The sequence below is a fragment of the Primulina tabacum genome, chromosome 12 (assembly GCF_025594145.1).
Source record: "Primulina tabacum isolate GXHZ01 chromosome 12, ASM2559414v2, whole genome shotgun sequence".
NCBI classification, from domain to species: Eukaryota; Viridiplantae; Streptophyta; class Magnoliopsida; order Lamiales; family Gesneriaceae; genus Primulina; species Primulina tabacum.
This window is the reverse complement of record NC_134561.1, coordinates 11262701-11278511: the sequence shown is the minus strand read 5'-3', so window position 1 is coordinate 11278511 and position 15811 is coordinate 11262701. Positions and strand designations below refer to the sequence as shown.

At 38.5% G+C, this 15811-nt stretch overlaps 1 protein-coding gene across 1 annotated transcript in view; it reads right to left on the bottom strand.

Annotated features, from left to right (window-relative positions):
• Positions 1-14225: 14225 nt before the first annotated feature.
• The window catches only part of LOC142520969 (polygalacturonase-like), a 1805-nt gene continuing 219 nt past the window's right edge, over positions 14226-15811 (bottom strand). Inside the window, exons 2-4 of the mRNA XM_075624134.1 lie at positions 15461-15775; positions 14694-15212; positions 14226-14604 (exon numbers count right to left, since the gene is read on the bottom strand). Coding sequence (XP_075480249.1) covers positions 14347-14604; positions 14694-15212; positions 15461-15775 — 1092 coding nt within the window. The 3' untranslated portion in view covers positions 14226-14346. The remainder of the gene's footprint in view (positions 14605-14693; positions 15213-15460; positions 15776-15811) is intronic.

Here is a 15811-nt window from a genome sequence, read left to right as displayed (position 1 = left end):
GGACTCATCCATCGAGAACCGCTTCACGATGGTATTAATGTATGTGGATTGGGTGAGACCAAGCAATCTTCTTGATCTATCTCTATAGATCTGTATTCCAATACAAAAGATGCTTCACCCAAGTCCTGTATCGAGAACTTACTTGCTAACCATATCTTAGTTTATTGCAACATTCCTACATCATTCCCAATGATTAGAATGTCATCAACATAAAACACCAGGAATGTCACAACACTCCCACTGACCTTCTTATACACACAGAGTTCCTCATGATTCTTATCAAAACCAAAGTATTTGATTGTACTATCGAATCTGAGGTTCCAACTCCTAGATGCCTGCTTTAGACCATAAATAGATCTTTGAAGTTTGCATATCATATGCTCACTTCCGATAGATGTAAACCCTTCGGGTTGAGACATGTTAATCTCTTCCTTAACATCCCCATTAAGAAAGGATGTCTTAACATCCATCTGCCATATCTCATAGTCATACCATGCAACTATGGCTAGCAATATTCTTATGTACTTGAACATTGCAACTGAAGAAAAGGTTTTCTCAAAGTCAACTCCTTGTCTTTGAGTATATCCTTTTGCCATCAATCGCGCCTTGAAGGTCAATACCTTCCCATCCGCCTTAAGTTTCCTCTTGTAAATCCATTTACACCCTACGGGAACAATTCCCTCAGGTGGATCCACGAGATTCCACACTTGGTTCGAATGCATGGAATTCATCTCAGATTCCATAGCTTCAAGTCATTTGGATGAATCGGCATCATATAAGTCCTTGGATTACATCCATAAATAGGCTCATCATGGCCCTCTTCAAGAAGCAAACCATACCTCATAGGTGGTCTCGAGACTCTCTCGGATCTTCTAGGAGCTTGTATCTCCTCTCTTGGCTCTTCGGGTGCGGGTTCTACAATTGTGGGTGTCTCTCGAACCTCTTCGAGTTCTATCATCACGCCTTTTCTATCTAATAGAAATTCCTTTTCCAAAAAGGTTGCATTCCTAGAAACAAACACCTTTGTTTCTTGGGGATGATAGAAATGATATCCAACTGAATTCCTTGGATATCCCACAAAGTAACATAAAATGGATCGACAATCCAATTTATCTCCCACTACCTGCTTTACATAAGCAGGGCACCCCCGTATTCTAAGACAAGAATATTTGGGAGGCTTACCCATCCATATCTCATATGGTGTCTGCCTTTAAATGGACATTTAGTGGAATATCTTTCAATTTTAAGTTATAGAGATCGTTTTCAAGTTCTCTAGTACCAATCAAACATTCATTCTTGTAAATGTTGCAAACACCTTTGCTAAATAAACAAGAATATCCATCTTTATCAACATAGAAATGGAAACAATGTTTTTCACCAAATCCGGTACAAACAAAACATCTCTTAAAATTAACTTAAAATCATTGTTCATAAGCAAGTAAACATCTCCAATAGCTTTGGCAGCAACTCTTGCTTCATTGCCCATCCTCTAGAAGGTCACACCTTCCTTAAGCTTCCTACTTCTTCCCATCACCTGTAAATCATTACAGAGATGTGAACCATAACCGGTATCCAATACCCAAGAAGTAGAGTTAATTGAAATGTTTACTTCAATTTAGAACATACCGTTTCCAGAACTCTTCTGGGCAAGATATTCCCTGCAATTACGCCTCCAATGTCCATGCTTCTTGCAGTGATGACATACATCATCAGTCTTGTCAGCCTTAACTGGTCTGGCTGCCTCAACGGGATTCGGAGATTGCCTCATCAAGGGCACGTTCTTCTTGGGACGTTGGAAAGAACGCTTCTTTCCATTCCCATGTGGATCAATCTTCGTACCAGATGAAGAACCCACATAAAGAACCAACTTCTCTTTCTTGATGGTTGATTCAAACGTAACAAGCATATTCACCAACTCCTCAAGGGTCGGCTCCATCTTGTTCATGTTGAAGTTCACCACAAAAGGATCAAATGAGCTAGGCAATGATAACAGCAACACGTCGGTGGTCAACTCCGAAAGCAAGATCAGATCCATGCCAACGAGCTTGTCCACGAGCCCAATCAACTTTAGGCCACGCTCATGGACCAAGGCCCCATCTCGCATGCGCAAAGTGATCAGCTCCTTGGCGGTAGCATGCCTAAGAGGCCGTGTTTGCTCACCAAAGAGCTCCTTGAGATGCAAATGAATGTCAGCAGCACTCTTTGCATCCTCAAAACGCCTCTGCAGCTCATCATTCATAGAAGTCAGCATATAACACCTGGCTATCAAGTCATGGTCACACCATTCCTTGTAAGCCTGCAATTCTTCAGGAGTGCAGTCAGTCGGAGCCTCAACAGGGGGCGACTCAGTCAGTGTATATGCTGCCCTTTCCGAATTCAAGACGATTTTTAGGTTTCTTAGCCAAGTGAGGTAATTAGGTCCAGTTAATATGTGTTTGTCGAGTATTATGGATATCGGATTGCGAATCGAAGACGTTGTCAATTTGTACTGAAAAGTAAAAATAGATAAATGTTGATGACTATTTTAAAATATTTAGTAAGATATGAAGTTTGGACTTTTACTTCATAAATATTTGCTCCCACTGTTTTGACATTTCCACTACCCTCTAGTGAAAACGGGAAACTCTTTTCCTCAGTAAGTACGTAAGGTCCAATTAGCGAATTATGATCCCGAATAATATCAGCCAATCACAATTCCTAAAAGGTAGTTTCCAATTGCATCACAATGCAACCCTCTACGTAAAATTTTGTCTCACGTTTGATTAGGACCCAATAATATGACGTCGTTCATCTTCACGTGTCAAGCCTTACCCATCGATGTTGAACCTTAATGGACGGTCGCCATGAGTTCCCCAACAATATGAGCCGAAATCATGGGAGTTCCACGTAGTTCACATCACCATGTCAATGGATGTCACAGCTTTCCGGCACCCAAAGCTCCCCCAATAATATGAGCCGAACCCCGAGTACGGGTAGCGTTCATCATGCACCCATTGTCGATGGAAGACAAGGAAATTATAAACAAATTTATAATTCCCCTTTTCGGGCTTGATATTAATTTTGAATCTTATTCAAAATGAGGGTTTTTAATTTTGAAAGGTCTCATCATTAATTTTATTTAAAAGCTCGCCATGTTTGATCGTATGTTTGCCGGATTCATGCAACTTTGTTATTATCATAATAATAACGCACATACTCATTATTTATAACATATAATGCATATATTATAAACAGTAAACAAAACAAGGATGAATCGCCCCAATACTAACGGACCGTGTGAGCTAAACACGGGCATAGGTCCAATCCTAGGGAAATGCACGGGATGCAAATGCAACTATTACATAAGCTTCCAATATTTACATGTCTTCGATCTTCATAATCATCATGGCCACCATCTTCCAATCTTGATCATCCACTATACTAATATTTACAAATAAATATCCATGGCAAATAGGGATACATCTCATGGGGTGGGAACGGGCCATAAACCAAGCCCACTTTATAAATTGATAATTATTACAATCATTCAACACAAAATATCCTAGCATACACCTAGCAAATTGGGCTTGGGCTTTTGATCATCCTTCATGCACAATATCACATATTATACACATCAATTAATTATCACAATAATTAATTGATCCAATATTATATATCTTGATCCAATCACTAACCTCCACGATTATAAACTAAATTAACAAAGTATACAAACACCTTTGTCTACTTTCAAATTAATTTATTTATAACCGAATTTTTTGTAAATCACCATTTACTATAAATATTTAAAGTCCAACTTAAAATATTTATTTCATGAGAAAATATTTGCAACTTTTGTAATTTTAAACTTAAGGGCCCAAAAACTTATTTTTTACCAAAAACATTTTGGCCCATTTAAAATTTGCAAATATGTTAACCATCTAATGGCCCAACAACATCAAGGCCCATGACACTTTGATTATCCAAAACACTTTTGGAAACCCTAGTCGTCATCGCCGTCGCCGGAGCTCCGTCGCCGGATTCCGGCCAACTTACCAAAAAAAAATTTTTTTATTAAAAAACATGGGGCTGTTCGGGCAGCCCCTCGGGCTGCCCTAGCTGCCCGAAATGGGCAGCCCCTCGGGCAGCCCAAGCTGCCCGAAATGGGCAGCAACTTGCTGCCCAAAATTCCCACGAAACCGGCCTTGATTCGATGCAAAATTTTTTTCTCATGCGGTTAGAAATCGAACTCAACATAATATCTTGTAATTGCTACACAAAATCGTAACCATAGCTCTGATACCACTTGAAAGGGGATCGGTTACGGTGACCGGAAGCGCAACGGAAGTTTAAAATCGAATTTTTCATGAGGAAATTTCGGCCACCATGATATTGTGTGTAGCAAATACAATAAATACCAAAATGTCATACATAGGGTGTTGAGAAAATCGTTACCTATCAACCTCTTGAGGTTGATGATGGCTCCAACAAAAGTGTAAACACTTTAGCTCTTGAATGGATGAGTTGATCTACAAGCTTCCTCCTTTCCTTCAAAATCAAGCCCACCACTTGCAAGCTAGAACCCTTCTTATTTTGCACTAGAAAAATAAGAAGATTTTTCAAAGAGAAGTGTATATTTTTCTTCAACAATTGAAGAACACAATAAGAGAAAAATTTTAGAGAATTCACTTGCTCATTTTCGGCCCTTGCATCTCAAAAATTGGGAGAGGAAGACTTGTCTTGGTCTTGTAAAAAGCAAAAGACAAAAGTAGCATGCCAAGCCTTGATATTTGAAAAAGTTGTCTCCAACTCTTCACCTCCCATGCATGCAATATTATATGGTGTTTTAACAATTAAAAAACCATGGACTAAATTTAATTATCTCAAACATTTTGAGATTAATTAAACATTACTTGAATTTATTCAAGTCCACTAGTTAAATAATTTATTTAAATTGAGCTCTACAAGACTCAATATAATTTAATTAATTCAACACTTGAATTAATTTAATTATTTGGACTCTACTAGGTCCACTAGTGTTTAATTAATTCAACACTTGAATTAATTTAATTTAGTCCATAATAAAGTTTATGAAAATCACAATTTTCAAATACATTATTCACTTGGCCAACTTTTAATTTAGGAACACTTCCATAAATTAAAATTTACATTTCTCTCATAGAAGTCATACTTTTATTTTTCTTTACGCTTATAAACTCATTTATAAGCCGTTCAACACATTGAACTAATTTCTCCTTTATAGAAGTCATACTTCTAATTTTCCTTACGCTTATAAACTCCTTTATAAGCCGTTCAACACATTGAACTATTTTTACTTCTCAAGGGGATCTAGAAAGCTAGTACTTGTGTGGCCCTCAATGGTTCATTGATACAACTAGCCATGGGTTCATATCTCCATGTGATTCGGACTAAACATGTCCTTATATGAGCATACCCCAATTGCTCCATTCTTACTTATCAACACCTTGATAACAAGAACGTCAGAACTCAAGTCGGATAGTACCCAACCAATCATGTTAAACGCCTAGCAGCATCACTTACATGATTCCCTAGGTATCAAATGATAGTGCCTGCAAGAACCATTCAATTATGGTTAGCGTACAGTACGGTCCCTTCAACTCATATATCCCGATCGATTCGACAACCATTGGTTTATCGAGAGTTGTCAATGAATAGATACTATGTGTCATGTCGTAGTTGCATCGATGCTGTAATCTATGAAACCCCTTTCATAATTACCACCATACTCTGATCAGAGATTTCAACCTACAAACACATGAGAACACATAGGATATCCATACCCGAAGGTAAGCGGTGAATCCCCGACTACAATGCATCGACTCCTATATGTTTCGACAAAACACCCAACCTTGCCACCTGATGACCCCATGAGAGTCGGTAAACAAGTCAAAGTGTAATTCTAGCACATAGAGTCTCAATGTTGTCCTGGGTCATAAGGACTAATGGTGTACAACCATAAACCAGGACTTTTCCACTCGATAAGTGAGAACCATTTGGAAAGTCCTTTATGGAGGGTTGTTCAGTGCACTCTACCAGGAGCACCTATCTGCATGCTCGGACATCACAATGTCCCCTACCAATGAAACATGGTACTCACATCGCAGATACTAGTCTCGAACTCTAGCGGCCTATATCCTTCTTAGCGGCGGCTGAATCGACTAGGAACTGTTTAGAATATACAGTATTCCAAATATGAGTTTCATGATACTCATTATATGAGCATCTCATATTCTTTCTACTATTTGTATATTCAAGGGCTTTATCTATGCAACTAGCATGGGTATACAGATAAAGATTTGCCAAAACAATAATTTCAAATATTATTAAAATAAAGATTGCTTATACATAGAGTTTCATTGTGAACACTCGGCCAACACTTGGTTCGACGGGCACCTACTCTATACAATCTGATATCATATCTCAGTCAATTAACTTCAGAAAATCATAACAATTTCATAATCAGTCCGTTTCATAATATGACTTCGATTCTATGATGTCTAACATGTCAAGAACATCATATATGAATTCCATTCAATTCTGACAACATCATAATTTCAAATCATATCAAAACGTAGTAAAACATACGTTCAATTGTACCCTGCGTTGATATGAACACAGTAGTGCAGTCAGATTCAAAATCAGACGGACGAATTTTTCACAACTTTCCCCTGACCCTTTCTCGGTTTTCTTCTGAAGGAATGAAGGGAATTGCATTGTATATATATATATACATCAACGTACATGCAGCATGGCAAATGGCACACCCTTCACGCAACACGTCTCGCGCATATGCGCGACCTAAATCGGCGCATATGCGCGAGACCTTCTGGTCTTCTCACATTTCTTCTCGGCAGCTCGCGCATATGCGCGACACCTTCCGCGCATATGCGCGAGACTCTCTGGAGTTGTGATCGAACCTTCACACAGCTCGCGCAAATGCGCGCCTTCCTGTCGCGCAGATGCGCGAGATCTTCTGTCCAATTCGCGCATGTGCGCGTCTCATGTCGCGCATGTGCGCCGATGGTACTGTCCTCGCACATATATTTTCACACGTTACTTCAAATCGTGTCTCGGTTAAACCTTTCATAATCATATCAAATTATAAATCAATAATTACAGATTACTAGGGTTACATTTTCGGGTATTACATTAATATTTGATATTAAATGCATGAAGGATGATCGAGAGCCTTGACCAATGTGTTAGGTGTATGTTAGGATATTTTGCTGTTTTATTCGTTTTTTGATATTTGATATTATTAAAGTGGGCCTGGTTTATGGCCCGTTCCCACCTCATTAGATGTATCCCTTATGTGCCATGACTGTTTAAATGTAATATTTGAAATAATGGGAGATCAAAACAGGAAGATGGTGGGCCCGATGAAGGAGATGAAGACATGTAAAATATTTGAAGCTCTTGTAATAGTTGCATTTGCATCCCTGAATTCACATAGGTTTGGACGTGGATCCATGTATGGCTCACATGGATCTAATAGTGTTGGCGATCGATCATCCTTATTTGTTGTTGAATGTCATATTATGATATATGTGATATATAGTAGTATGCATGTATATTATTATATAATATAGTTTCATGAATCCGGCAAACATACAAACTCGTGGCACGCGATTTTTAAATTAAAATGATGAGACAATTTTAAAATTAAAATCCCTCATTTTGAATATGATTCAAAATTTATATCAAATCGAAAAAGTAAAAATTAAAAGAGTTTAATTTTTCCTTGCCTTCCATCAACCGTGGTTGCATGTTGATCGCTACCCGCGGACAGTGTCGGGCTCATATTATTGGGGAGGTCTATACGCCGGAAAGCTATGACTTCCATCCGACATATGATGTGAATTGAGTGGAACTCCCATGACTTCGGCTCATATTATTGGGGGAACTCATGGCGACCGTCCACTACAATTCAATATTGATGGGTTGGTTTGACATGTGAAAATAAAAGACGTCATATTATTGGGTCCTTATTAAACGTGAGGCAAAACACGCGGAGGTTGCATAGGGATGCAATTGGACTCTTCCTTTTAGAAATTATAATTGGCTGATATTATTCGGGATTATAATTGGCTAATTGGACTCTACGTGCCTACTAAGAAAACACGATTTCCCTTTTTCATCAGAGGGTGGTGGAAATGTCAAAATAGTAGGAGGATAATTTATAAAATGAAATCCATATTTTATATCTTAAAATTATTTTAAAATAATCAGCAACCATTATTCTGTTTTCATATCAGTATATTTTCGATTTCGTCACGTAATCCATTTTTATTATCAACAATCTAATCGAATCTAATTTTCAAGACTGGTTGGGAAACTTGTTCTAAATTCGGAGAAAATGACATACACACTATTGTCAGTCCTGCTGATTTGACAAAGCATGCAAGATGGTAAGACCATAGTATACATGCTAAAGTGTAACATGCTCGCTTCTATGTCAAATGAACTGTAGGGAGAGTTTGAGAAAATTTTGAATGCTGCTGACATTCGAATGCACGTGCAAGAGTTGCATGGTGCATGAAACTATGCACACCACTTTCAAGGAGCTCATGACTACACACATGCAAGAAAGGGCTTTGGCCCATGAGCGTGGTGTACGTATGACTGCGCTTATTGCAAATGTGGTGGGCCTGGAATATGTGATTTCTAACGAATTAATTGATGACATCAATGTGGTGTCTTTCTCTTCCTCATTTGACGGGGTTATGGTGAACTTCAAGTTGAATAAGATATATGATAGCCTTGAAGAGCTAATCAATATGCTTATGACTTATGATATCACCATAAAACATGGAATTGTTGTTTTTCTAATGGGCCTCTCGTCGGATGAAAAATGGCCCATAAGGTAAGGGAAAGAAATGTTCTGCCCCTCACAAGAAAAACAATCCCAATAAGAGGCAACCTTGAAAGACACTTAAAAGGCCTACAAAGCCCGATAAGTTAGAACATATTTATTTCACTGCAAGAAGTCCGGACGTAAGAAATTATATGTGCCAGAAATGTTCTGAAAATGATAAGTGAATGTCCAAGTTAACATGATTTCAACAACAAACAAAATAAAGTTAGATGATCCAAATCCCACACAAATATGGCACGCTAGACTATGTCACATTTCCAAAGAAGGATGCACAAACTAGAGGGAGAAGGCATGTTTGACTTGTCAGACATAAATTCTTTACCTGCTTGTGAGTCCTGTCTAAAAGGAAAAACGACTAAGACTCCATTCGATGGAAACGTGGAACGTGCGCATGGTCTACTGGATTTGATCCACACAGACGTTTGTGGCCCGCTAAGTGTTAGCACAAAATATGGGCATTCATTCCTACTTCATTACCTTTACTAATGACCATTCGAGGTATGGGTACGTTTATTTGATGAAACACAAATCTGAAGCATTTGAAAAGTTCAAAGAGTTCAGATCTGAAGTAGAAAATCAGCTGGAAAGAAGTATTAAGGCACTTCGATCTGATCGAGGCGGAGAATACTTAAGTGCTGAATTTTTGTGTTATCTAAAAGAGAATGAGATTCTCTCACAGTGGACTCCACCAGCAACACCACAATTGAATGGTGTTTCTGAACGTCGTAAGCGAACCTTGTTGGGCATGGTTCGATCCATGTTGGGATTCACTGAATTGCCTACATCATTTTGGGGCTTTGCGCTTGAAACTGCGCCAATGTTGTTGAATAATGTCTACGCTAAAGCAGTTGATAAAACACCATATGTGATATGGATGGGAAAAGCTCCCAAATATTCTTACGTGAGAATATGGGGATGTCCTGCTTACGTGAAGCAGACATTGGGAGACAAATTGGATAGTAGATCCACTTTGTAGGATATCCAAAGAATTCTGTTGGATATTATTTCTATCATCCCAATGAAACAAAATGTTTGTTTCAAGAAATGCCACATTTTTGGAAAAGAAATTTCTATTAGAGAGAAAAGGCAAGATGATAGAACTTGAAGAAATTCAAGATACTCCCTCAACTATAGAAGTTGAACCCATTTTCCAAGAACCAGTAGTTGAAGTACAAGCTTCTAGAAGGTCTGATAGGGTTATCAGACCACCTGCAAGATATACGCTTCTTCATGAACAAGGCCATGATGAGTCTTGTGTTGGATGTGATCCAATGAACTTTAAAGAAGTAATATCTGATACTGATTCAACCAAATGGCTTGAAGCCATGTAGTCAGAAATGGACTCTATGTATTCAAACCAAGTCTGGACATTAGTGGATCCACCTTAGGGAATTGTTCCCATAGGATGCAAATGGATCTACAAAAGAAAGCTTGGGGCGAATGGGAAGGTAGTGACCTTCAAAGCAAGACTGGTTGCAAAAGATTATACTCAAAGGCAAGGAGTTGACTATGAGGAAATTTTTCACCAGTTGCTATGTTTAAGTCCATTAGATTACTACTAGCCATAGCATCATGGTATGACTATGAGATATGGCAAATGGATGTAAAGACTGCATTCCTCATTGGAGACATCAAAGAAGAAATTTATATGTCTCAACCTGAGGGATACACATCAGTAGGAAGTGAGCATAAGGTATGCAAACTTCAGAGATCAATACATGGTCTCAAGCAGGCATCAAGGAGTTGGAACCTCAGATTTCATAACACTATCAAAGAGTTTGGTTTTGCTAAGAATCCTGAGGAACCGTGCGTGTACAAGAAGGTTAGTGGGAGTGTAGTGACATTCCTAGTACTTTATGTTGATGATATCCTGCTCATTGGGAATTATGAAGGATTATTGCAATCAACTAAAGTATGGTTAGCCAGTAAATTCTCCATGAAAGACATGGGTGAAGCATCTTACGTATTGGGAATACAAATCTATAGAGATAGAGCAAAGAGGATGCTAGGACTCACCCAAGCCACTTATATCGATACCATTTTGAAACGATTCTCTATGGAAGAGTCCAAGAGAGGATACTTATCAATATGTCATGGTGTTACTCTATCTAAAGCTTTGTGTCCCAAAACTGATGAAGAGATAGAGATGATGACACGTATTCCATATACGTCAGCCATTGGTAGTATCGTGTATGGTGTGATATAGACACGTCCTGATGTTGCTTACGCTCTGAGTGATACAAGCAGATATCAGGCAAACCCTGGTCCAATGTATTGGAAGACCGTGAAAGATATTCTTAAGTACTTGAGAAGGACTAAGAACTTGTTCGTGGTCTAGAGGGTGGAGAATTGAAATTGGAAGGCTACACTGATTCTAGCTTCCAATGTTACGTAGATGATTCGAAATCGACCTCTGGCTTTGTATTCATGCTTAATGGTGCGGCTGTCTCTTGGAAAGGTTCCAAGCAAGACACCGTTGCGGATTCCACCACTGAAGCTGAATATATTGTTGCATCTGATGCAGTTAAAGATGTAGTTTGGATGAGGAATTTTGTCCAAGAGTTGGGCGTTATTCCTAATGGAGTTGATCCAGTCCCGTTGTACTGTAACAACACTGGTGTCGTTGCGCAAGAAAAGGAACCAAAGTCTCATCAGCGATCCAAACATGTACTGAGGAAGTTTCACATCATACGGGAGATAGTGGGAAGAGGAGACATATCAGTTGAAAGAGTCCCCTCTGCAGATAATGCTGCTGATCCACTTACAAAGCCCTTGCCAGGATCATTGTTTGAAAAGCATCGCGAAACAATGGGATTAAGGGTAGTTGGCTCTAGGGCAAGTGGGAGATTGTTAGAGTAGATGTCCTGCAAGCCAACGGTTGGCTAGAGAATTTATTGACTCTAGTGAAAAAAGCAATCTTTATTTTAATATAATTTAACTTTTTATGGTCTTGTTATACTTTATCTGTATACCCATGTAAACAGCATAGATAAAGTTCTTGATTATACTTTAATACAAATGAATCGTAATTCGATGTTGAAACTCGTTTGTAAACACTGTATGATCTAAATTCTTTCCTAGTCGATTCAGCCGCCTAAAACATGGATAAAGGTCGCTTGAGCTCGAGACTAGAATCTGTGATGTTGTGTACTGCGTTTTTTGGTAAGGGCATGGAGATGTCCAAACATGCAGATGGGTAGTCATATGATGATTATACCGAACAACCCTCCCTCGGACTTTCCAAGTGGTTATCATTCATCGAGAGGATAAGTCCGTGGTTATGATTGTACACTATTAGTCCTTACGACTCGGGACAACACTGAGGCTCTATATGCTAGGGTTGTGCTTTGACTCGTTTACCGGCTCCAGGAGAGTCATCAGGTGGCGAGGTTGGATACAGTTGCGACACATATAGGAGCCAGTGCATTGTAGTCGGGGATTCACCGCTCACCTACGGGTGTGGATATCCTATGTGATCTAATGAAATAATAGTGCATGGAATCTCTGGCCAGAGTACGAGATGTACGTTGGAGAAGGAGTTCTCCAATAGTACACGCAATGCCATTATTATAGTTATCACATAGTTATCGAATTAATATGCAACCCTCGATGAACCAATGGTTGCAGATTCGATCGGAATATATGAGATGAAGGGACCGTACTGTACGTTAATCATAATCGGCTGGTTATTGCAGGCACTATCAGTGATACCTAGGGGATCATGGGGCGTTGCTACTAGACGCTCTTACCATGATCCGATGGGTGCAATCAGAAATGAGTTCTGACATTCTTGATCAAGGCGTTGATGAAAAGAATGGGGCTAACTAGGGTAAGCCCGGATAAAGGATTATGTCCTGAATCACAAAGAGTTGTGAACCCACGACTAGCTGTATCTCTGAACCATTGAGGGTCACACAAGCACTGGATCGTTTGTTCCCGTTGAGAAAATAAATTCAAGGAGTTGAATTTATATTATGATATAGTAAATTCAAGGAGTTGAATTTATGATAATTAAATTTTGAGAAAATAAATTTAAGGAGTTGAATTTATGATATAGTAAATTCAAGAAGTTGAATTTATGAAATTTGGAGAGCATAAATTCAAGGAGTTGAATTTATAAAATTTGATAATTTAATTTATTAAACTCAAAAGTTGGGTTTATTAAATATTAAATTTTGGAGGTGATAAAATTCAAGGAGTTGAATTTACAATTTATATAATAAATTCAAATGTTGAATTTATAATGGATTTAATTTATTAAACTCAAAAGTTGAGTTTATTAAATATTAAATTAAAATTGGTGGTAAGTATGTTCAAATGGGTTTGTAGGAGTACAAGTCCAACATATTAAATAATTAAAGTTTAATGGACTTTGATTAATTAAACTAGTTGGACTAGTCTAATTAATTAACCAAGCCCATTAATATTAATTAAATAGGTCCAATTATTTTTTATGATAATTAGGCCATAGATGTTTTATAAAATGGGAGACCTAAAAACCTAGCCTCCATAATATATGCATCGAGATTGCATTTGATAAGGCATGCATTATAGAATCTAAAATTTACTTAATTAATTGGATTATTTAAGTAAACAATGGATTAGATATATAATTAGAATATTTTATTCTAAAGGAATGCAATTTTGAGAATAACAAGGAGGAGGCATCCGAAAGTTGAAAAAAAAAAAAATTTTGGGCTCTTCCAATTCAAAAAGGTGGTTGCTCTCAAAATCTCTTTTCTTTTGCGAGAAAAATTCGGCTTATAGTATTGAGTCGATTCTTTTTCGTGTTCTATTTCTACGCAAAATATCTTCTAAATTTTTAGTGCAATTTAGAAGAGGAACAAATATTCCAGTCGTGGACCGGATTAGGAGATCGAAGAATGTTCGTAGGGATTTACAACAAGAGCTACGTCAGCTAATACCGGAGTAGTTGGAGCCAAGTGAAATTATTCACCAAAGGTATAATACTAAACTCCCTATGAATGTTTTTGTTAAATCATACGAGCACCCAAATCAAAACATATTTTGATTGTCAAAATAAAATAAAAATTTTTAAACTTCCGCTGCGTTTGGGCGTGTAGAAAACCGAGATCCAACAAATTGATCTAAGAGCACAAACCTTTAGAAATCCTTAATTTAGGAATTTATACGTTCAAGAATTCATGTATAAAAAACTCAGTACTGTAAGTATATTGAGAATGTGAGGGAGCAAGTAAAAACTGTAAGAATGGTGGTTTGGAAAACAAAAAACCGATAATATAAGGTTTCGTTTCAAATAGAGAAGTTTTTTATTAGTATTACAAAATACGTAAAATTACGAGAATAAATATGCCACATAAAATATAAAAATACATTGCTGACAATCCTAAAATCTGTGTCAAAAAATTGTTTTGAAACTAAAAATACACAGAAAAAGGTTGTCGCCAAATTCTTGTGCTGTGAGAAAATAATTAAGCAGATTGCGTAGCAGCAGCAGAAGCAGGGACGCACAAGGGTGGATTCTGTTTGCCGGTCAAGCTAGGCTTTACGTTGCTACACTTGGTGGTGATAGGGCCGAGTCTTCCGTCGTATGTAAGATCGATGTTGCCCACCTGAATATTTTCACAAGGCTTATTCCTGCTGCAGATAAGTGTCACCGCGACAGGATCATTTGTCGTGCCCCTAATTTTGTCAATTTTTACGTTGCTGATCTTAACAAGGGATGGGGTCTGTATATAATCAATAAAGGAAAAAGTGAATTTTAGCGTGATGCACGTTTGTTAAATAAGTTGGCGATGGAATGAGATGAATTACGTACGTCGAGTTTGCACAGGTTGTGTGGGCAATATTCTTTATCTATGACAATCGGGTACGTAACGTTGGTCATGATAAGATCTTCGAATTGCAGATTGGTGACCTGCAAAGTTGCAGGAGCCGATGGCCATGTTTTGATCCTAACCCCGTTCTGCGTGCCGAGGAAGGTGCAGTTCTTGACGTAGATCCCCACAACATCCTTCTCTGTCGTAAACTTGCCCAAGCTTCCGACGCTGATACCGTGACCAGGCCCACAGATCACGTTTTGGACGTGGACTTGCTCGGTTCCATCACCAATTGATACACAATCGTCTCCGGTTTTTATAACTGAGTCGGTGACGTTCACAAGTTTGGAACGTGCTATATGGATGCCGTCGGTATTTGGGCTTTCTCCGGGTGCAGAAATCGTGAAGCGGAGGAACGTGACGTTGTAGCAGCCTATCACGTTTACGTGGAAGTTCTTGCTGTCCTTGGTGGTCACGTCGCGGATGGTTGAGTTGGTGATGAAATTGAAGCTCAAGTTCTGTATGCATTCAGAAAATTAAAACTTGTTGAACAATGTATCCTCTCTGTGATTTTGATAAGCCCTAAAGACACTGAATAATAGCCAACAAATTAGGTGTGATGCGTCAATAGAGTGTCTCAGCTTACGATTTATAGATGTTTTTGATCATTAACGAATAAGTGGGACGCATGGACTCTACCATATATAAAAGACAACATAGAACACTGTTTTCAAATTTAAGACCAGGCACGAACACGCAATCTCACCAATGGAAGTTTGACGCAGTTTCGGTTCTTGTGACAGTCATTCCTCTTCCAGGCTTCATGTCCTTGGCCGTCAAAGACTCCACCGCCTGAAAGAGTGAAATTATCGAGATAATTGATGGTCACCCACTCCCCTTGTTTGTTAGGCATTTGAGTTGGATCCAAAGGAGCTTTCAAAATGCCTTCGACCTTAAGCTCAATAGAAGCCTTATTAGGTCCAACCAATTTTGCTTGCTTCAAAGACCATGTCCCTTTTGGAATCCAAACTGTGCTTGGAGTTGGTGATGCACATGCTTCCTTCCAAGCAGCCAATAAAGCCTGCATTAAAATCAATTTTTATGTCCTCTTTATCAC